This window comes from Rhinopithecus roxellana, chromosome 17 (genome assembly GCF_007565055.1).
Source record: "Rhinopithecus roxellana isolate Shanxi Qingling chromosome 17, ASM756505v1, whole genome shotgun sequence".
In the NCBI taxonomy this organism is placed as follows: Eukaryota; Metazoa; Chordata; class Mammalia; order Primates; family Cercopithecidae; genus Rhinopithecus; species Rhinopithecus roxellana.
In genome coordinates, this window is record NC_044565.1 from 4865478 (window position 1) to 4887613 (window position 22136).

At 53.3% G+C, this 22136-nt stretch overlaps 1 protein-coding gene across 1 annotated transcript; it reads right to left on the reverse strand.

Annotated features, from left to right (window-relative positions):
• Window positions 1-3398: 3398 nt before the first annotated feature.
• On the reverse strand, window positions 3399-5399 carry EXOSC4 (exosome component 4). The gene is made up of 3 exons (XM_010375251.2): window positions 5115-5399; window positions 3881-4087; window positions 3399-3806 (listed from the first exon to the last, which is right to left on the reverse strand). The coding sequence occupies exons 1-3, from the start codon at window positions 5283-5285 to the stop codon at window positions 3447-3449; spliced, it is 738 nt and encodes a 245-aa protein (XP_010373553.1). The 5' UTR covers window positions 5286-5399; the 3' UTR covers window positions 3399-3446.
• Between the last annotated feature and the right edge of the window lie 16737 nt (window positions 5400-22136).

A 22136-nucleotide genomic window follows, 5' to 3' on the forward strand; every position in this document is an offset into this window, starting at 1 on the left:
CAAGCCCAGACAGCGGCTGGCGCCAGGGTGGGCGGTGCTGGTGAAGCCGGAAGGACGCGAGCGGGTTGGGGAGTCCGCTAGGCGCTGCCCCCGGGAGAGTCGGACCCGCAGTGCACCGCCCCGGAGGGAGGCAGGTAGCCCTACAGCCGGAGGAGAGCAGAGAAGATGCCAGACAGCAGGCCGAGCTGGTCAGGGGCAGCGAGATATCGCCCACTGGAAGGCACGCAGGAGTCAGAGGTGATGAGCCCGGCAGTATCACGGGAAATCCACCCCCGATATTCAACGTGGGTCCTTTTCTATTTTCCCTAAGTGTGGGCTGGTCTGAGAAGTAAAGGAAAATAGTACAAAAGAGAGAAATTTTAAAGCTGGGTGTCCGGGGGGGAGACATCACATGTCGGCAGGTTCAGTGATGCCCCCCAGCCATAAAACCAGCAAGTTTTTATTAGCAATTTTCCAAGGGGAGGGAGTGTACCAATAGTGTGTGAGTCACAGAGATCACATGCTTCAAGGGCGACAAAAGATCACAAAGCAGAAGGTCATGGCAAAACTAGAATCACTAATGATTTCCTTTTTCTTTTTTTGAGACGGAGTCTCGCTCTGCCGCCCGGGCTGGAGCGCAGTGGCCGGATCTCAGCTCACTGCAAGCTCCGCCTCCCGGGTTCACGCCATTCTCCTGCCTCAGCTTCCCGAGTAGCTGGGACTACAGGCGCCCGCCACCTTGCCCGGCTAGTTTTTTGTATTTTTTAGTAGAGACGGGGTTTCACCGGGTTAGCCAGGATGGTCTCGATCTCCTGACCTCATGATCCGCCCGTCTCGGCGTCCCGCTGTGCACTCATTGTCAGGGTTCAAGAGCACAGAACCAGTCTAAGCAGAATTCGCCAGGCTGGAACTTCCTAATCCTCGCAAGCCTGGGAGCACTGCAGGAGACTAGGGGACGTTTCATCCCCATCTACATAAGGCAGACACCCCCAGAGCGGCCATTTCAGAGGCCTCCTCTGGGAATGCATTCTTTTCCCCTAGGGCTGTTAATTATTAATATTCCTTACTGGGGAAAGAATTCAGTGATACTTCTTTCCTGTTTTCAGTAACGAGAAATATGATTCTGTCCTGCCTGGCCCACAGGCAGCCAGACTTGAAGGTTATCTCCCTTGTTCCCTCAAGATCGCTATTATCCTGTTCTTTTTTCAAGGTGCCCAGATTTCATATTGTTTAAACACACATGCCTTACGAACAATTTGTGCAATTAACGCAATCATCACAGGGTCATGAGGTGACATACCTCCTCAGCTTATGAAGATGATGGGATTAAGAAATTAAAGACAGGCATAGGAAATCACAAGAGTATTGATTGGGGAAGGGATAAATGTCCATGAAATCATTTTTTTTTTTTGAGATGGAGTCTCGCTCTGTCGCCCAGGCTGGAGTGCAGTGGCGTGATCTCAGCTCACTGCAAGCTCCGCCTCCCGGGTTCACGCCATTCTCCTGCCTCAGCCTCCTGAGTAGCTGGGACTACAGGCGCCCGCCACCTCGCCTGGCTAGTTTTTGTATTTTTTTTAGTAGAGATGGGGTTTCACTGTGTTAGCCAGGATGGCCTCGATCTCCTGACCTCGTGATCCGCCCATCTCGGTCTCCCAAAGTGCTGGGATTACAGGCTTGAGCCACCGCACCTGGCCGTCCATGAAATCTTTACAATTTGTTTTTCTGCCATGGCTTTAGCCGGTCCCTCCGGGGTCCCTGACTTCCCACAACAGGGCAAGTGGGTGGAAAACCGGCGGCGGTCAGAGAATGGACGCCAAGCAAGACTGCCAATGACTCAGGACGTCCCAGTGGAGTCACAGCATGAGCCCAGCACCAAGGTTTTTTGAGTCAGATGACCGCAGAGATGCTGATGGCACTACCGGCCAAAATGGGCTTCACCGGAGCTGGGGTGTGTGCAGTATAAAGTAGGGGAGCATACTGTCCCGTCCAGGCCAAGAGATCCTTGGAATATTAGGGGAGAAGCAGCCCCAGGGTCCAGACTGCAGGGGCTGATAGTCAGGGCTCTGGCAGGTCTGTGGGCCAGAGGTGAATGAAGGGGTAGTTTGCTCAAGAGGAGGATGCACTTTGGGAAGGCGAGGTGGGAGGATCCTTTGAGACCAGCCTGGACAACAAAATGAGACCCAGTCTCTACACACAAAAAAATTATTTTTAAATTAGCCAGGTAGGTGGGACATGCTTGTAGTCTTAGTTCAGGAGGCCAAAGTGGGAGGATCACTTGAGCCTAGGAGATTGAGACTGCAGTGAGCCGTGATCACACCACTGCACTCCAGCCTGAGCACAGAGCAAGACCATGTCTCAACAAATAGTGGTGGGCAGAGAGAAGGGTCAAAACTGAAAACTCCATGTGAGAACAACTTTTTTTGTTTTTGTTTTTGTTTTTGAGACAAGAGTCTTGCTGTCATCCAGGCTGGAGTGCAGTGGTGCTATCTTGGCTAACTGTGACCTTCATCTCTGATTCAAGTGATTCTCCTGCCCCAGCCTCCCTAGTAGCTGGGACTACAGGTGCCTGCCACCACACTAATTTTTGTATCTTTAGTAGAGATGGGGTTTCACTGGTTTCGAACTCCTGACCTCAAGTGATCCATGAGAACAGGTAATTTTTGTATTTATTTTTTTTAGATGGAGTCTTGCTCTGTCGCCCAGGCTGGAGTGCAGTGGCACAATCTCAGCTTGCCGCAACCTCCACCTCCCCGGTTCAAGAGATTCTCCTGCCTCAGCCTCCTGAGTAACTCAGATTACAGGCATGTGCCACCAAAAATACAAAACCCCAGCTAATTTTGTATTTTTCGTAGAGACAGGGTTTCGCCATGTTGGCCAGGATGGTCTCAAATTCCTGACCTGAAGCAATCTGCCTGCCTCAGCCTCCCAAAGTTGAGATTACAGGTGTGAGCCACCATGCCTGGCTGTTGTATTTTTAGAGCCCAAGGTAAGCAGCAGGAAAAGCCCAAGGGGCTCCAAGCCATAGTCCAGAGGCCATGGGACATGGCCCCCACATCTCTAGGTTGGGTACTCAGAGCCAGCTGAGTTCTCCCTCAGCCCTTTGCTCAGGGCCCTGGATGTGCTGGAGTAAGGGTAACAGATTCCTCAGTCTAAGGGCCTGGCTCATCTTGCCAGGCCCTGCCTCCTGCTCAGCTGCCTTGAGTCCTTACTGGGACATGTTGCTTTTCCACCCAGGACCTCCCCCACAGCAACCCCCTAACCCATTGTTCTCTTCAGGGTTTGAATCAGGCTACACAGAGATAGGCAGTTCATGTGTGGGCAAGGGTCCCTGGTCATCCCCAGGAGCCAGCACCAGACCAGGCTCTGCCAGACTTCACATGGCTCTGAAGTGCTGTTGGGTGATTAACGTACAGTGAGGGTTGTGTGGGCAGAGGAGGGTTTTATTCTGGACATGGGTGGCTGGGTGGTCAGTCCCCCAGCAAGATAGAGGCCTCACGCACATGCTGCCGGACCACTCTGTCCAAGAGGGTGTGCACATCTCGAGCAGCCTGGGCAGCAGCCTCCAACACCCGCTCCAGGTGGTCCTCGTGCAGCCGGGCATCCATCTCAAGCAGCGCAATCTGTCCCGAGGCTGGCAGCAAGGCCAGGGCCAGCTGGGGGCCACCAGCTGCTTCCTCCACATGGCTGAGGTCCGCCAGGGCTGTGCCGTCCACAAAGCCAGCTGAGCACGCACACACAAAGTCTCTCATGGGTATCCCAGCATCCAGCACTGCCAGTGTGGCTGCATTCACACAAGCTGCATAGGTCCCACCATCTGCCTGTAGCACCTGCAGGGACCCCCAGGGTGTGAGTCTATCAGACTCCCTCCCCAACCCCATCACACCACCCCTCCCTGGCTCACCTGCACATAGATATCAATCTGGGAGCGTGGGTGCAGCTGTGTGAGGATGGCTGCCTCGAAAGTCTGGCGGAGCTGCAGGCCCATCTCACAGGACTTCCGGTCCCCATGTGGCCTTCGCTTGCGCTCACCTGTGCTGAAGGTCGCTGAACTATATTGACAATTCACTAGGGCCCTGTCCGGCAGGGCTCGAGCCCGGGAACCCCGGATCTGGAAGAGGACGGACACATGAGCCAGGCCCACTCCTTCCAGCTCACACTCCACTGTCCTCTGTGGGTCTGCCTCTCCCTCCACTTTCAATGCCTCAGCAAGGGGCAACTTCGTTACCTCCAAAACAAAGCCCCCTGTTTTGCACTCTGTCTTGCATGTGTTGCCCTCTGGCATCTTTTAATTGGCTTCCTTGTGCCCATCCTTGTCCCATTCCCTGCCAACCCAAGTTTACAAATATCAAGGCTGATTCTGTCTCACCTTCACACTCAAATCCTAATTACCTTACAAAGGTTTCACATTACATATGAAATAAAATCCCAAATCACTTCCCTGGTCTACAAAACCCTAATTCCTCACCTCCCCGGGAACTCTCAACCTAATTTGGAGTTATCCTCTCTTTCCCCACCAGCAGTCTTTCTGCTCTGCATAAGTGCCTTGCTTGTTTTCACCACCGTGGTCTTCGCCCTCCTGGTTCCCTCTGCCTGGAAAGCAGAGCTCCTACACTCATGCGCTAAACAAACACTCTTTCAATACCTTCGCTGGCCAGGCACAGTTACAGCGCTGGAAACACAGCAATGAAACCAGAGAGTTTTATGTAAAGTTTCTGTCCTTAGGAAGCTTATGTCCTAGCGAGGAAACGGGAAAATGCTTAAGCAAAATAGGCATTTGAGATTGTAGGTGCACAAAAGACAAGGGTTTATTGTAGGGAGAGCAGTACCGCGTGGGCAAGGTCGTCTGGGAAGGAGTGACATCGGAGTAGAGCTGAGAGGAGAGGGAGCGAGTAGGGGAGTGCCTGGCACGTTGAAGAGTCGCAAAGAGGAGGGAGAGCGGAGGCACAGAGACCGATGAGAAAGGCAGGACCACCGCGCAGAACACTAAAGACTTGTGTTTACTCCGAGTGAGATGCAGTGCTGAGCATCGGCTGTGTAGACTGAGGCGCGCTGGCCGCACCCCTCAAGTCCCCGAGCCTGTGCTCGGCCCCGCAGCTCCCGCGGTCACCGATTCCCCATCCCGCACGCCCACTCGCCTCGTGCGGGCCGTAGACCACCGCCAGCGCCTTGGTGTTGCCCTGCTCGATGTAGGCCGAGCCGTCAGCCTGCGCGAACACGCCCATCCGAGCCTGGATCTTACGCAGCTCCCCGGCGCGCCGACCGTCCACCCGGTAGCCCTGGTCCGACAAGAGCTCCAGCCCCGCCATGCTGCCCGGCCGCCAGCTCCGCTCTCTGCCTAGTTCTCTGATCCGCGGGAGAACTACAGCTCCCTGCGGCTCCGACCTCCCCGAATCTACGGTTTCCGGCGGTCCGCCGTCACTTCCGGTTCCGGGGACCTACAGCTCCCCGCGCTCCCGACCTCCCTGGATCTACGGTTTCCGGCGGTCCGCTGTCACTTCCGGTCCCAGGGAACTGGAGTTCCTCGCGGCCCCGACCTCCCCGGATCTACGGTTTCTGGCGGTTCGGCTCCACTTCTGTCTCCGGGGAACTGCAGTGGCGCTGTCGGGGAAGCAGCGGTTGAGCCCGCAGCCGTTCCCGGAGCTGTGCCACGGGTGCCAGGAGGTGGGCGCCCGCTGAAGGAGGAATTCCCGTCACGCCCTCGGGACCAGTGGTGCCTACATTCAGCCCTTTCCAGCGCCCAAGTGCGAAAGTGGAAGGATGAACCCAGTGGGTTGCGACACTGACAGGAGAAGGCATTGAGCGGTCCTGGGAAAGTGACCAGGCTGGTGTCCCAGGATGGTCCACACCTGGCACCTCTCCAGTCCTCTCATGCCCTCCCTTTACACCGAGCTTCCACACTGCAGTCAAGTGGGCCTCCCTTTTCCCTTTGAGAATGCAGATTTCCTCATCCTTTCCAGAGAGGGGTTGTGTGTCTATCTCTTGCCACTTAACCTCAGCGGCTTCAAATAACAGGCATTCTATTATTACGTCCTGCAGTCTTGGGTTATCTAGGCTCAGCTAGGTAGTTTGCACGTAGGCTCTCTCCTACAGTTGCTGCCAGATGGTGGCTGGGGCTGGAGCCATCCTAAAGCTTTCTCTTTCACATCTTTGGTGGCTGATGCTGGTGGCTGGCCAGGACCTCATCTGTGGCTGTCAGGCAGGACACCTACATGTGGCTTCTCCATGCTTCCTTGCAATATGGCAACTGGGTTCCAAGGGTAGCCTTCCAGGGCAACAGGCTGGACAACATGTGCATGACATTTTTAGGACCTAGCCTCAGAAGTCACATAGTGTCCCTCCTGCCAGACTCTGGGTCAAGGCAGTCAGACACATCTACCCAGGCTTAAGGGATGGGGACAGGGACCCCACCCTTCAGTGGGAGGAGTGTCAATATTAGACTGTAGGAAGATCAGGTGGGCTGGGGAAATGCAGTCTGCTGCAGGGGCCCAAGTTCAGCATCCCCTCAAAGGTGGTTATGCTCTCCTGAAAGACTGAGAGGCATGAGAATGAGTGAGCAAGCCACAGCCCTGCTGCTGCAGCTGGTATGAGGCCATGATGGGTCACTATCCTCTGCCACTGGCCACCACCGATTCCCCACCCTTGGCTCTGCAGCCAGACACTGCGTATTGTGGAGCAGCCCAGGCCCTTCTCCCCTTGCAGTCTGAGCTCTTCCTGTCCCTGTTCTTACTGGGTCGTTTTGTTTGTTTTGTTTTTTTGAGATGGAGTCTCACTCTGTCACCAGGCTGGAGTGCTGTGGCACAATATCAGCGCACTGCTCCCTCCACTTCCTGGGTCCAAGTGATTCTTGTGTCTCAGCTTCCCAAGTAGCTGGGAAGCTGGGATTACAGGCACCTGCCACTATATGCCTGGCTAAGGTTTTTGGTTTTTTTGTTTTAGAGACAGAGTCTCACTGTCACCCAGGTTGGAGTGCAGAGGCACGATCTCAGCTCACTGCAACCTCCACCTCCTGGGTTCAAGCGATTCTCCTACTTCAGCCTCCCAAGTAGCTGGGATTACAGGCATGCGCCACCATGCCCTGCTGACTTTTTTTTGTAGTTTTAGTAGAGATGGGGTTTCACCGTGTTGACCAGGCTGGTCTTGAACTCCTGACCTCAGGTGATCCACCTGCCTCGGCCTCCTGCCACTGCACCTGGCCATTACTGGGTCGTTGTTTCGACTGTCCACTGACAGTGCTTGCCACGTGCAGGAAGACTAGACGTCTAGGGAGCTCCGCGGACTGCCCACCCTAGTTGTGTAGCATTGACCATAGCAACTCAGGAAAATGAGGATGATGTTGGTATTCAGCCTAAGGAGCCCAAAGTGGGCCAGTGATAGCTGCTACTTCAAGATCAGTGGAACCTTGGCTGTGTTCCCTGGTGGAAGTATTCACCTTCAGGAACTAGGCCTCCAACCAGGCAGCATTCCAGGTTTAGGGTTATGGGGCCACTGCTACCTCACACCTTTGGTTGTCCGACCCTCGGACTCCAGGGTACACACATGGGTCAATTCAAATTTTGGAGGCCTAAAGCTTATACAAATTCAGGGGCCATGAGAAGTATCCCCAAGATCCCTCCGGAATAATCAGTTTGCTAGAAGGACTCACTATAGACTTGTCCTCACAGCTAAGATTATTACACAGGGAAGATGGTAAGTCTGAATCAGCAAAGAGAAAAGGTGCATGGGATGAATTCCACAGGAAATCAGGCGTGAGCTGGCCAAGTCCTCTCCTGGTGGACTCCACAGGAAGAAGCTGGAGCGGTGTGTGTAAAATGCTGTCTGCCAGGGAAGCTTCTTAGACACTTAGCACCCTGGGGTTTTATGGAGGGAAGGTTACATACACAGTCTGTGCCAAGCATGTTCCAGACCCCCAGAAGCAACACAGGTGTTCAGCATGAGCTATGTTTGTACAAACAGTCTAGGCACAGTGAGACACGCTTACCAGAGAATGGGGGGAACCATCCCAAAACCCAAATTCCCAGACACCAACTCTTCAAGCTTGCCTGTGAAGAAGAGCTTCTCAGGCCTGCCGTTAACTCGTCTATGCAGTCTTCTTTTGAAACATAAGACAAAATTATATATCCAAAACTAAGTGAATAGTGAGAAAAGAAGTCCCAACACAAACATTTTTAAAAGTTGACAAATACTACAAACATCACAAAATGCAGAAAACCTACAGGTTTCCCCTACATTTCTTTGATGCATTCTCTGATGCTCTCTTAAGATGACAACACTTTTTTTTTTTTTGAGACGGAGTCTGGCTCTGTTCCCCAGGCTGGAGTGCAGTGGTGCGATCTCGGCTCAGTGCAAGCTCCGCCTCCTGGGTTCACGCCATTCTCCTGCCTCAGCCTCCCGAGTAGCTGGGACTACAGGTGCCCGTCACCACGCCTGGCTAATTTTTTTTTTTCATTTTTAGTAGAGACGGGGTTTCACCGTGTTAGCCAGGGTGGTGTCAATCTCCTGACCTCGTGATCTGCCCGCCTCGGCCTCCCAAAGTGCTGGGATTACAGGCTTGAGCCACCACGCCCGGACGACAACGCTTTTTATAACGTAACCTTCTATATGTACAAAGAAGATGGCAGATGCGGTGACTCGCGCCTGTAATCCCAGCACTTTTGGGAGGCAGAGGCAGGTGGATCACTTGAGTCTAGGAGTTCAAGATCAGCCTGGACAACATGGCAAAACCCCATCTCTACAAAAAATACAAAAAATTAGCTGGACATGGTGGTGCATACCTGCGGTCCCAGCTACTTGGGAGGCTGAGGTGGGAGGATCACTTGAGCCAGGGAGGTCAAGGCTGCAGTAAGCTGTGGTCCTACCACTGCACTCCAGCCTGGGCAACAGAATGAGATGCTGTCAAAACAAAAAACAAACAAAAACCAAGAAAGAAAATGATTTAGTTTCTCCTCTCACATGTTTGATCAAAATTTAATTTTATTACTTAAGTTGCTTTCAGGTAAAAGCTCCTTTGGGTAATATGTACATTTTTAGAATTGTCATTAAGTTTGAGGAAATCGGCCGGGTGCGGTGGCTCAAGCCTGTAATCCCAGCACTTTGGGAGGCCGAGACGGGCGGATCACAAGGTCAGGAGATCAAGACCATCCTGGCTAACACGGTGAAACCCTGTCTCTACTAAAAAAAAACTACAAAAAACTAGCCGGGCGAGGTGGCAGGCGCCTGTAGTCCCAGCTACTCGGGAGGCTGAGGCAGGAGAATGGCGTGAGCCCGGGAAGCGGAGCTTGCAGTGAGCTGAGATCCAGCCACTGCACTCCAGCCTGGGCGACAGAGCGAGACTCCGTCTCAAAAAAAAAAAAAAAGTTTGAGGAAATCGCTCATCAAATTTTTTCCACATGTAAGCCATACAGTTCAGGTCTTGGCTGGGTGAGGTAGCTCATGCCTGTAATCCCAACACTCTGGGAAACTGAGGCAGGAGGATCGCTTGAGGCCAAGTGTCCGAGACCAGCCTGGGCAGCATCTGATACACTATCTCTACAAAAAAAAAATTAAAAATTAGCTGGGCATGGTGGCACACACCTGTAGTTCCACCTACTTGAGAGACTGAGATGGGAGGTTGGCCTGAGCCGAGGGAGTTCAAGGCTGCTGTGAGCTATGATCGCTCCACTGCACTACTGCATGTACCACAGAGTGAGGCTCTGTCTCAAAAAACAAACAAAAAACCCCAGAACCCTCCCCCTAAATAAAAATGAATTTGAGTTTGGGTTTTCTTGCTTGTGATTAATCTTAGATCCTCTTTGAGTTGACACTTGGCCAGTTTCATCAGCTTGTTGTGTTAACATGCAGCCGAGGGAGATGGGTGTTTCTGGAAGCCATTTCTACACCAGAATGACTAGCGATAGCATAACTGTATCAGGAAGTGACTGTTCCCACCAAGGCCAACCAAAACATACCCTCAACTCAACCTCCCAGGAGCTGGACCCCACAACGCCCCCTCCAGCTCTATGCAGCAGGGGAGGGGGTAACTGATGGCAGGTTGCAGGGGGAAGAGACAGTTTTAGCTGGTTGTGGTTAAAATATCTCACTTTTGCACATTTTATGAAATATATGACTCTGTAAATAGTTTGCTGGAGCCCAAGCTGGGAAGGGGCTGTGGGACTGAGGATCCTGGAACGGATTCCCGAGATTCCTGGTGAACCTGTTTCTCGAGCTCCAACTCCTAAGGGCAGCACAGGCGCATCCCAGCAGAAGTGCCCCGCCCTGGAAGGGGCTGACATCCAGCTGGCAGTGGGGCAGGGCCTTCAGCAGACTGTGCCACTATTCAGTTGGGCCGAGAAGGGTTTGAGAGACCAGTGAGTCCCAGGGACGTGAGCTCATTGCCACACGGTAGGCGCTAAGGTGGGTTGTTAGGAATTTTTTTTTTTTTTTGAGATACAGTCTCACTCTGTCGCCTAGGCTAGAGTGCAGTGGCGCGATCTGGGATCACTGCAACCTCCGCCTCCTGTGTTCAAGCGATTCTTATGTCTCAGCCTCCTGAGTAGCTGGGATTACAGGCGCATGCCACCCGTGCCTGGCTAATTTTTGTATTTTTAGTAGAGATGGGGTTCCACCATGTGGACCAGGCTGGCCTCAAACTCCGACCTAGTGATCTGCCTGCCTTGGCCTCCCAAAGTGGTAGGATTACAGGCGTGAGCCACCGTACTGGGCCAGTCGTTAGTATTTAGCATGGTCCAGTGGGAGGTAAGACATTCCGAAAGCTTGGGATAGAGGTGGAGGAGCTACAGGCAGGAAGGGCAAAGTTGCGTTCAGAGTAGGTGTCGGTTCTGGGAAGAACAAATCGCTGCTCCTCCAGGTGGGAGGGGCCTGAGGTCTTTGTTGTTGTTTTTTGAGACCGAGTCTCGTTCTGTTGCTCACGCTGGAGTGCCGTGGCGCGATCTTAACTCACTGCAACCTTCGCCTCCTGGGTTCAACCGATTCTCCTGCCTCAGCTTCCCAAGTAGCTGGGATTACAGGTGCCCGCCACCACGCCTGGCTAATTTTTGTATTTGTATTTTTAGTAGAGATGGGGTTTCACCATGTAGGCCAAGCTGGTCTCCTGACCTCAGGTGACCAGCCCGCCTCGGCCTCCCAAAGTGCTGAGATTACAGGCGTGACCCACCGCATCTGGCCCAAATTTATTTTATTTTTTAATTTTTTTGAGACAACATCTCACTCTGTCACCCAGGCTGGAGTGCAGTGGCACGATCTTGGCTCTCTGCAGCCTCGACCTCCTGGGCTTAAGAAATCCTCCCACCTCAGCCTCCCTGGTAGCTGGGATTACAGGTGCATGCCACCACCCCCGGATACTTTTTTTGTGTTTTTTTGCAGAGATGGGATCTCGTTATGTTGCCCAGGCTGGCCCTGAACTCCTAGGCTCAAATGATCCTCCTGCCTTGGCCTCCTAAAGTGCTGGGATCACAGGCATGAGCCACCGCACCCGACCAATATGTACAATATGTATGTATCAATAAAAAATATAAAGAGTCCCACTATCCTCTTTCTTTGTCTCATCATTTTTGTGGAAAATTGGACACTTTAGGCTGGGTGAGGTGGCTCACGCCTGTAATCCCAACACTTTAGGAGGCTGAGGCGGGAGGTCAGGAGTTCGAGACCAGCCTGGTCAACATGGTGAAATCCTGTCTCTACTGAAAATACAAAAAATTAGCCACGTGTGGTGGCACGCACCTGTAATCCCAGGCACGTGCCTGTAATCCCAGCTACTTGGGAGGCTGAGGCGGAAGCAGCACTGGAACCCAGGAGGCGGAGGTTGCACAGTGAGCCGAGATCGCACCACTGCACTCCAGCCTGGGAGACAGAGCAAGACTCCTTCTCAAAAAAAAAAAAAAAAAAAAAGAAAAGAAAAAAAACTGGATACTTTAGAGCGTATATCACATCAACTCTGGGTTACGATTGGCCAATGGCCCTTGTGATTTTGCTCCTGTTTTTTCATGTTGTTTAGTGGCTTGCCTGGGCCAATTCCATGTGTCTGTTTCCTCCACAGTGTGTAGCTTCTAATATTTCTGCTCAGCTCCCCACTCCTCCTTATTTTTAAGAACTTCTGGCTTCCTAGAAATCACGCCTGGGTCAGCCTAGTTTAGTGCTCACCACCAATTGGTCAAAGGTTGTGTTTAACCTCCCCAAGCCAACGAGGCTCCTGTAGGTCCCTCAATTTCTCTGAAAAAAATTTTTTTTTTCGAGACGGAATTTTGCTGCTGTTGCCCAGGCTGGAGTGCAATGGTGCGACCTTGGCTCGCCGCACCTTCTGCCTCCCAGGTTCAAGGGATTCTCCTGCCTCAGCCTCCCGAGTAGCTGAGATTGCAGGCACGCGCCACCATGCCTGGCTAATTTTGTGTGTTTTTTTTTTTTTTTTTTTTTTGAGACGGAGTCTCGCTCTATCACCCAGGCTGAAGTGCAGTGGCTGGATCTCAGCTCACTGCAAGCTCCGCCTCCTGGGTTTACGCCATTCTCCTGCCTCAGTCTCCCAAGTAGCTGGGACTACAGGTGTCTGCCACCACACCCAGCTAGTTTTTTGTATTTTTTTTTTTTTTAGTAGAGACGGGGTTTCACCATGTCAGCCAGGATGGTCTCGATCTCCTGACCTTGTGATCCGCCTGTCTCGGCCTCCCAATGTGCTGGGATTACAGGCTTGAGCCACCGTGCCCAGCCCATTTTTTGTAACTTTAATAGAGATGTGGTTTCACCATTTTGGTCAGGCTAATCTTGAACTCATGACCTCAGGTGATCCACCCGCCTCGGCCTCCCAAAGTGCTGAGATTACAGGCATGAGCCACACACCCAGCCCCAATTTTTTTTTTTTTTTTTTGAGATGGAGTCTCACTCTGTTGCCCAGGCTGGAGTACAGTAGTATGCTCTTGGCTCACTACAACCTCTACCTCCTGGGTTCAAGCGATTCTCCTGCCTCAGCCTCCCAAGTAGCTGGGATTACAGGCACCCGCCACCATACCTGGCTAAATTTTTCATTTTTAGTAGAGACAGGGTTTCTCCATGTTGACTAGGCTGGTCTTGAACTCCTGACCTCAAGTGATCCACCCACCTCAGCCTCCCAAAGTGCTAAGATTACAGGCGTGAGTCACTGCGCCCAACCTTCTCCCAATTTCTTTCTGTGTCCTGACCAAAAATCAGAGGGCCTTGACCATTTTGTGACTCATCAGCCACAGGTTTTTTCCAGCAGGTTTGAACCCACACTGGGACCTTGAACATTCCCAGGCACCAATAAAGGTATCTGGGTTTACAAGAAAGAAACTGGCCTGGCCCTGAGCCAAATGCTTTAAACCCACATGTCAACTCCGTACCCCGGCCCCCTTGCTGCGGGTACACCTGGGCAGAACACCCCTTTTCTCTCGCTGTCTGTTTCAAGGACTGCTGCAGCTCTCTGTCCCTGAGTTCCCCTCATTAATGTTCTGGACTAGTTACCCTGGTGTTTAGTGCTTCTTCCTTTGGAATCCCGGTGGGCTCCATCTTGTGACAGTTCGGGGCACTCCCTTCGGGGAACTCCCATGCTGCCACGTTTGGAGTGACTCCAGCCTGGGGTTCGGTGGGATGAAGCAGCTCCGTCCTTTGCTGATGGATGTGTATGTGGTTGGAAAGTTTTCCAGTCTGCTCTGCATTCAGCAAGTGTGATGGGCTAACGACCCCGAAGACACTCAGGCCCAAATCACTGAAGCCTATGAATGTACCTCATTTGGCACAAAAGACTTTGCAGATGTGATGAAGTGAAGGAGCCTGAGATGGGGAGGTGATCCTGGGTGACCCAGGTGGGCCCTGAATGTCATTTCAAGCATCCTATAGGAGGGAAATGGAGGGAGATTTGACTACAGGAGAAGAGAAGGCTGTGGGATCGCCTGGGTAGAGATCAGAGTGATGCGGGTGCAAGCCAAGGAGTGCCGGCTCACACCTGGAGCTGGAAGAGGCAAGGCACATGCTTTCCTCTGGAACCTCTAGAAGGAACCATTCTTGTAAAAGCCTTGATTTTAGCCCTATAAGACTCATCTTGGACTTTCGGTCTCCAGGACTGTAAGCTAGTAAGTTTCTGTTGTTTTAAATCTTCAAGTTTGTGGTGATTTGTGAGGGCAGCAATAGACAGCCAGCACGCCCAACCACTCAGCCTGGGTGCAGCCTGGCACCCAGGTGCAGAGGCTTCTGGACACCCAGGGGTGAATGCAGTATCTGCAGGGTCCTTTCTTTGTCGTCTCTGTCCCTGGTTTTCAGCTACACTCCAGGCAGGCCTGCCATTTCATTTGCTGCTATCAGTTTCACACAGCTGTCAGCTTTTTCCTAACTGCTTTCCACTGAGCTTCCCACAGCCTGCCATGCACCTTAGGCATGATTTTCCCACACTGTGCTTCCTAAGGAAGGCGGCCCCATGCAGCTACCAGCCCTGCCACCGCCTCTCACTGGGGCAGCATCTGTGGACCTGCTGTTGGGTGTGGTGGCCTCGGCTTCTCCCAGAGTGAGACCCCTGTGCTGCGGCAGGTGTTGGGGGACAGGAGGCCTCGTCTTCTCTGCGTGTCCCTCCCTGTGTGGTGCCTCTGCCTTGCAGCCAGGAGCCAGGAGGAAGGAACCCTTGTTCTCAGCTGCACCTCCTGGAGTAGAGCTTTTATGACAGGGAGCCAGGGACCAGCAGGGAGCAGGCTGAGCTCAAGCCCCACAGATTCCGCCTGTTCTGACCAAGGCTTAGTAGATCTTCTTGAATAAATGCTTCTTGCTTTGCTGTATGTCCCTTGGTCAGTTTCCAAGGCGAGAGGGCTGCACAGCCGGCTGGGCGTCCTGCCCTGTGTGGGGTCCCAGATGGAGGCCTGGAGCACACAGAGTGTCTCTTCCCCACCTCTTCCTGCACAGGCCAGTCAGATTCCAGAGCATGAGAACTGGACTTGCCTCTGTGTTCTTGCCAGGGCACTTGCCAGGGACTTGCCAGGGCAGCGTGTTGGTCTAAAGTGGCAGCATGGTGGTGGTGTCAACTGAAGAATGGCGAGGTTCATACATTTGGAAAGGAGAGCTTTATTTCTCATAAAGGGTTGCAGCCTGCAGGGCGGCCATTCTGACCAGCAGGGAAGTGTAGCCTCCAGTGAGAAGTCGAAAACAGGGCCCGGCGCGGTGGCTCAAGCCTGTAATCCCAGCACTTTGGGAGGCCGAGACGGGCGGATCACGAGGTCAGGAGATCGAGACCATCCTGGCAAACACTGTGAAACCCCGTCTCTACTAAAAATACAAAAAACTAGCCGGGCGAGGTGGTGGGCGCCTGTAGTCCCAGCTACTCGGGAGGCTGAGGCAGGAGAATGGCGTGAACCCGGGAGGCGGAGCTTGCAGTGAGCTGAGATCCGGCCACTGCACTCCAGCCTGGGCCACAGAGCGAGACTCCGTCTCAAAAAAAAAAAAAAAAAAAAAAGAAAACAAGAAAACAGACACTTCATGGGAGGGGCAAGGGGAACAGGAATTTATGCTGAAGGGAGTGGCCAAATATACATATTCAATGAGCTGTAAGAGGAGTCATGAATATTTATGAAAGGGGAGCACACAAACGCACAATTGAGCTTCACACCTCCCCATGGGACTCATGTTCAAAAAATGGTGGCATTATCATGATCTGAGGGTGGGGTTTTCAGGTTTGCAGTGTCAAATGGTGCAGCAGAGGACACGAAACCCCTCCCTGTGCTTCCTCCATAGCCACAGAGCCACTCCGTGGCCAGTGGTCTCTATCAGGAAGGAATGCAGGCTGGCAGATTGTTTCAGCAGGTTGAACCTCCGCCGCCCAGGTTCAAGCGATTCTCCTGCCTCAGCCTCCCAAGTAGCTGGGATCACAAGCATCTGCCACCACGCCCGGCTAATTTATGTATTTAGTAGAGATGGGGTTTCACCACGTTAGTCAGGCTAGTCTCGAACTCCTGACCTCAGGTGATCCATCCACCTCAGCCTCCCAAAGTGCTGGGATTACGGTGTGCGCCACTGCACCCGGCCAACACATTTTCTATCTTTGTTCATCTGGAACTGTCTTTATTTCACCTTCATTTTCAAAAGTGGTTTTCCTAAATACAGGATTCTTGTTCGACAGTGTTTTTCTGACTTTGAGTATGCCATCCTATTGTCTTCTGGTCTCTGCTGCTTCTTCTGAGGAGTCAGGTGTTAATCTTATTTGGGGTTCTCTTATATGTGATGAATCGTTTTTTTATCTTGTTACTTTCAAAACTTTGTCTTTGCTTTCCAGTATTTTTACCATGATATGTCAGCTCCTGGAACCTGCCCACATTCCTTGCCATGAGATTCCTCCAGCAGTGGAGACTCTTCCCTGGGTGGACTCTCTTTCATGCTTTGAGTTTTTTCCACTGGAAAGAGACCTGTCCTTTGAAACGATCACGTGATTCGGTTAGGCTCACCCAAGACCATCTCCTTTATCCCCCAGCAGTGTCAAGCAACATAACCTAATCGTGGGAGTAAAGTCCATCTTATTCACAGTCCTGGGGATGATGCAGGGCACGTACAGCAGGAAATCCTGAAAGCCTTCTGATAATTCTGCCTATCACGCTCTACCCTCTGGCTTTCAGAGTGTGTGAGTTGAAAGTTGGCACTCTGAGCCTCTCATTCTTTTTTTTTTTTTTTTTTTTTGAGACAGAATCTCACTCTTGTTGCTGAGGCTGTAGTGCAGTGATGCGATCTCGGCTCACCGCAGCCTCCGCTTCCCAGGTTCAAGCGATTCTTCTGCCTCAGCCTTCCGAGTAGCTGGGATTACAGGCGCGCACCACCACACCCAGCTGATTTTGTATTTTTAATAGAGATAGGGTTTCTCCTTGTTGGTCAGGCTGGTCTCAAACTCCCAACCACAGGTGATCCACCCGCCTCAGCTTTTCAAAGTGCTGGGATTACAGGCATGAGCCACCGCACCCAGCCAAGCCTTTCATTCTTTTGGGGTAGAATCTCTCCAACGATCAGAAATACTCTACTCGGGGCTGGGCTTGGTGGCTCACACTTGTAATCCCAGCACTTTGGGAGGCCAAGGTGGGTGGATCACCTGAGGTCATGAGTTTGAAAACAGGCTGGCCGAAAGGGTGAAACCTTGTCTCTACCAAAAATACAAAAATATTAGCCAGGTGTGGTGGTACACACCTGTAGTCCTAGCTACTCGGGAGGCTGAGGCAGGAGAATTGCTCGAACCCGGGAGTTGGAGGTTGCGGTGAGCCGAGATGGCGCCACTGCACTCCAGCCTGGGTGACAGAGTGAGACTCTGTCTCAAAAAAAAAAAAAGAAAAACTCTACTTTGGCCAGGTGTGGTGACTCATACCTGTAATTCCAGCGCTTTGGGAGAACAAGGCAGGAGGATAACTTGAGGCCAGGAGTTTAAGGCCAGTCTGGGCAACATAGTGAGACCCTGGGCTGGGCGTGGTGGCTCACGCCTGTAATCTCAGCACTTTGGGAGGCCGAGGTGGAGGGATCACGAGGTCAGGAGATTGAGACCATCCTGGCTAACACGGTGAAACCCCGTCTCTACTAAAAAATACAAAAAACTAGCCGGGCGTGGTGGCGGGCGCCTGTAGTCCCAGCTACTCCGGAGGCTGAGGCAGGAGAATGGCGTGAACCCGGGAGGCGGAGCTTGCGTGAGCCTAGATGGCGCCACTGCACTCCAGTCTAGGGGACAGAGCGAGAGTCCGTGCCAAAACAAACAAACAAACAAAAAAACATAGTGAGACCCTGTTTCTACCAAACAAACAAACAAAAAAACCTAGCCAGGCATGGTGGTGCATGCGTCTGTGGTTCCAGCTACTTAGGAGGCTGAGGTGGGAGGATGACTTGACCCTGGGAGGTCAAGGCTTCAATGAGCTATGGTTGCACCACTGCACTCCAGCCTGAGTGACAGAGTGAGACCCTATCTCAAAAAAAAAAAAAAGTAAACAAAATAGAAAAAGAAAAATACTCTACTCCATTTTTTCCCTAATTATAGGAATTATTTTATTTTATTTTATTTGAGACAGAGTCTCATTCTGTTGCACAGGCTGGAGTGCAGTGGCGTGATCTCAGCTTACTGCAACCTCTGCCTCCCGGGTTCAAGCGATTCTCCTGCCTCAGCCTCCCAAGTAGCTGGGATTACAGGTGCCTGCCATCACACCTGGCTAATTTTTGTGTTTTTTTAGTAGAGACGGGGTTTCACCATGTTGGCCAGGTTGGTCTCGAACTCCTGACCTCAGGTGATCTGCCCGCCTCAGCTTCCCTAAGTGCTGGGATTACAGGGTGAGCCAACACGCCTGGCCAATAATTACTTAAATTGTCAGTTGGGATTCAGTACAGTTGCCCCCAGTCTCCTGGAGCAGTAGTCTCAGGGATGCTGCCCCCACTCACAAAGGTGAGGGGCCCTGCGATGGCTTCACTCAAGTAGCCAGGGAAGGGAGCATGAGAATCCCAGGAGAGTCTACAAATCAGCAAGTGGAAACTAGACCCATCAAACAAGCAAAAAAGAAAAATGATGTAAACTACGTAATAATCATAACGTAAGAAAAAGCCAGAAAACCAAAGTAACTGTGCAGAAGTGTCCCTTTAAAGACAGATTGGATAGAAGAAGAAAGTCCTTCATATGATCTAAAATGCAAGCCTACTGTCACTATTGAGGGTGGCTCCCCTGTTCCTGGGGAGGTCTGTCTTTAGGTCCTGGTCCTCAGCCTCTGGTGGGCTACCTGCCCCATCCCCTTCCTTGAGGTTATGGCCCAGATGTGGTGCCTCCTCCAGGGCATCTGCCTGCTTGCCGTGACCTCCATGTGACAATACCAGGGCCCTTTCCCCCCAGAAACAGGCCCAGCCTCCCTTGTGGCCGCTCCAGCACTGCCTGGTGCATCCCTTTGCCTTCACCCCCTCCCATGCTCTCCTAGTGTGCTCTTGGCTGGCTCTGCCCCCATAGCCCTGACCTGCCCTGGTTGCTGCTGTCCAGCTCCTGCTGTTGCTGGGCCCCATCCTGCAGGGCAGCCACACACCCACCTTTCTTGATCCCTTCAGATGCTGTGCCAACCGTGACTGCCCAGATACCACACCCAGTTGCCTTGACCCATGTCCTGGCATGGCCAGGCCTGGAGGCTGTGACTGGTGGCCAGTGGGCAGTCAGATGGGTGGGTGCAGAGGCTTGAATCCCATATCCCTTCCCCCACAACACACTTGGGCTTGGCTGGGCCAAAGAAGCTTCCATCTTCTAGGAGGAGGATTCCTGGAGGGAGCCAGAGACTTGGGACAGTTCTGGGCACCCACTGGTCATTTGGCCCATAGGGGACCGGAGGTCAGAGGTCAGGCCAACCCTGCCACGGGGGGTGATCGGAACTGCTGGGTCCTGACCCTGAAGGCCTGGAATGTGGCTGAAGCCTGGGGGCAGGGGCAGCCGCTGACCTCACAATGGCAGGGTCTATTGTCCTTGGCTGGCCCGCTGCCCCCGCCAGCTGCCGCCCCTGGCTGCCAGGCATGTCCCTCCTCAGCAGCTATGAGGGCCTGCGGCAGGAGATCCAGCGGCTGGCACAGGAGAACGAAGAACTGCGGCGGCTGGTGCAGCTCATCCAGGAGAACCAGGAGCTGAAGCTGGTGCTCAGGAACCGCAGCAGCAGCCTGGGCTTCTGCAGCTCCAGGTTCCTGGCTGAGGTGGCTGCCAGTCCCCGGCCGCTCAGGTGGAGAACAATCAAATTCAAGAATGCTGAGAGAGGTGAGCTGTACCGGGGCCCCAAGACTCTGTGGAGTTGGGCAAACCTGCTGGGTGCTGCGGGGCATCTGGAGCAAAGCCAAGGCCCTGGGGCTCTTTCAGGACGTGCAGCAGGGAGAAGGTGCCAGGCCTGGGAAAGTGACCTCTGAGCAGAGCCTGAGCGGGCAAGGGAGCTGCAAGGCTAGGGCGTGGCTTTCCAGGCCCGGGGAACAGCCTGTGCCAGGCCCTGAGGTGGGTGCAAGTTGGCTGTGCCTGAAGCTGTCAGAGCCGCTGCAGTGGCAGACTCTGTTCTCCCAGCCCTCTGTTCTTTGGTGGTGGGGGCAGCCACAGCCCTGGGGGAAAATGATGGAAGTCTGGCCCCGGGTGGAGGTGTGAGAAGTAGCGGCTCTGTGTTCTGAAGGTGGACATAACAGGACTTCTGGCAGATTGGGTGTGTGGATGAGAATGAGGCTGGGGAAGTTTGCTGGGTGCAGGAGCTGCTGCTGGAGTGGGCCACTGGTAGGTGGCCTGGGGCCTGGTTTTGGGAAGTGTCTGGCCATGCAGTCAGAGGTGCCACTAGAGAGTAGGGGCCAGGCCATCCTGCAGGCCTGGAGCTGCCTCTGGTCGCTGTGGAGGGGCTGCGTGGCATTGCCAAGGGGAAGCTGGGACCCACCAACATCGAGGGACAGAGATAAAAGCCCAGTGGGCCAGGAGGCAGGTGGAGGTGGGGGTGGGGGGAGGCAGGTGGGGCAGCCGGGGAGGCCTGAGCCTGGGGTGGGTGGGAGTTGGCCTTCGTTGGTCTGCCCCTGAGATGTGCAGTGGAGTGGGGTCAGGAGAGCCCCGGATGCAGGCAGAGGTGGGAGGTGGACACCTGGAGGTGCACAGCAGTGGGGTGCCCCTGGGGAGCGTGGGGACAGGCCGTTAGAGGGTGCGGCTGTGAGTGGATAGCACAGGCCCCTAGAGTGAACAGAGGGGTGAGGGGGTGGCTGGGGATGGTGGTGGGCAGTGAGAGAGTCTGGGGTCTGCAGCACAGGCCTGGCGGGCAGCCTGAGTGCGTACAGGGTGGCAGATGGTGGGGGCATGGGAATCTCTCCTGATAGATCCTGGGCTGAGAGGCTGTGCTGGGGACAGGTGGAAACCAGAAGGCAGGGCACTCCCATAGGAGTATGGGCTGGCCGGGGCAAGGCTGTATGGCTGGTGGGGAGGGTCCTGGGCTGAAGTGGGGTTGCTGACCAGAGCTGCTTCCCAGGGACTGCTCAGAGCAGGCGGGTGGGGCTCCTGCACGTGGGTGTGGCATGATCATCTGGGGCCTCAGCTGGGCCTCAAGATGGGGAAGGCACTAGGAGATCTGTGGGCATGGGTCTGGGGGCGACATCACAGCGGGCACCCGCCACTCGGAGGGCAGTCATCTGGACATGATCAGCAGCCCATCCACAGGGAGGGGGTCCTGAGTGCCTGATCCTGGGCCCCATCCCTGTCTTTGGGGAGCTGGAGTCCACTGCCCTTGGCACAAATGTTACAGGAAAGGGGTCCCAATCCAGACCCCAAAGAGGGTTCTTGGATTTCTTGAAAGAAAGAATTCAGGGCGAGTGCCTAAAGTGAAAGCACGTTTATTAAGAACGTAGAGGAATAAAGCATGGCTACTCCACAGACAGCAGCCCTCGGGGCTGCCGGCTGCCCTTTTTCTTTGAGACGGAGTCTCACTCTGTTGCCAGGCTGGAGTACGGTGGAGCACTGCAAGCTCCACCTCCCAGGTTCAAGCGATTCTCCTGCCTCAGGCTCTTGAGTAGCTGGGATTACAGGAGTGTGCTACCACACCCAGCTAATTTTTGTATTTTTAGTAGAGACTGGTTTCACTATGTTAGCCAGGATGGTCTCCATCTCTTGACCTCATGATCCACCCCCTCAACCTCCCAAAGTGCTGGGATTACAGGTGTGAGCCACCGCCCTGGGCCAGTTGCCCATTTTTATGGTTATTTCTTGATGATATGCTAAACGAGGGATGGATTATTAGTGCCTCCCCTTTCTAGACCATCTAGGGTAACTTCCTGCTGTTGCTGTGGCCCTTGTAAACCGTCATGGCGCTGGGGGAGTGTAGGACGATGGTTTTGATGGGTCTGGCCGGCTTCTTTACTGCAACCTGTTTTATCAGATACAGGTTTTTGCTGTTGTTGTTGGTTTTTGTTTTTGAGACGGAGTCTCGCCCCTCGCTCTGTTGCCCAGGCTGGAGTGCAGTTGCACGATCTGCGCTCACTGCAGCCTCTGCCTCCCAGGTTCCAGCGATTCTCTTGCCTCAGCCTCCCAGTAGCTGAGATTACAGGCACATGCCACATGCCCGACTAATTTTTGTATTTTTAGTAGAGACGGGGTTTCAACCATGTTGGCCAGGCTGGGAGATACAGCTTTTTATGACCTGTATCTTGCGCTGACCTCCTATCTCATCCTGTGACTTAGAATGCATTAATCGTCT

Coding starts and splice junctions, on each gene's coding strand:
- EXOSC4 (XM_010375251.2), bottom strand. CDS start 5,285: ATGGCGGGGCTGGAGCTCTTGTCGGACCAGGGCTACCGGGTGGACGGT. Junction 4,088..5,114: donor TGGTCTACGGCCCGCACGAG/GCGAGTGGGCGT, acceptor GTCCTCTTCCAG/ATCCGGGGTTCCCGGGCTCG. Junction 3,807..3,880: donor AGATTGATATCTATGTGCAG/GTGAGCCAGGGA, acceptor GGGTCCCTGCAG/GTGCTACAGGCAGATGGTGG.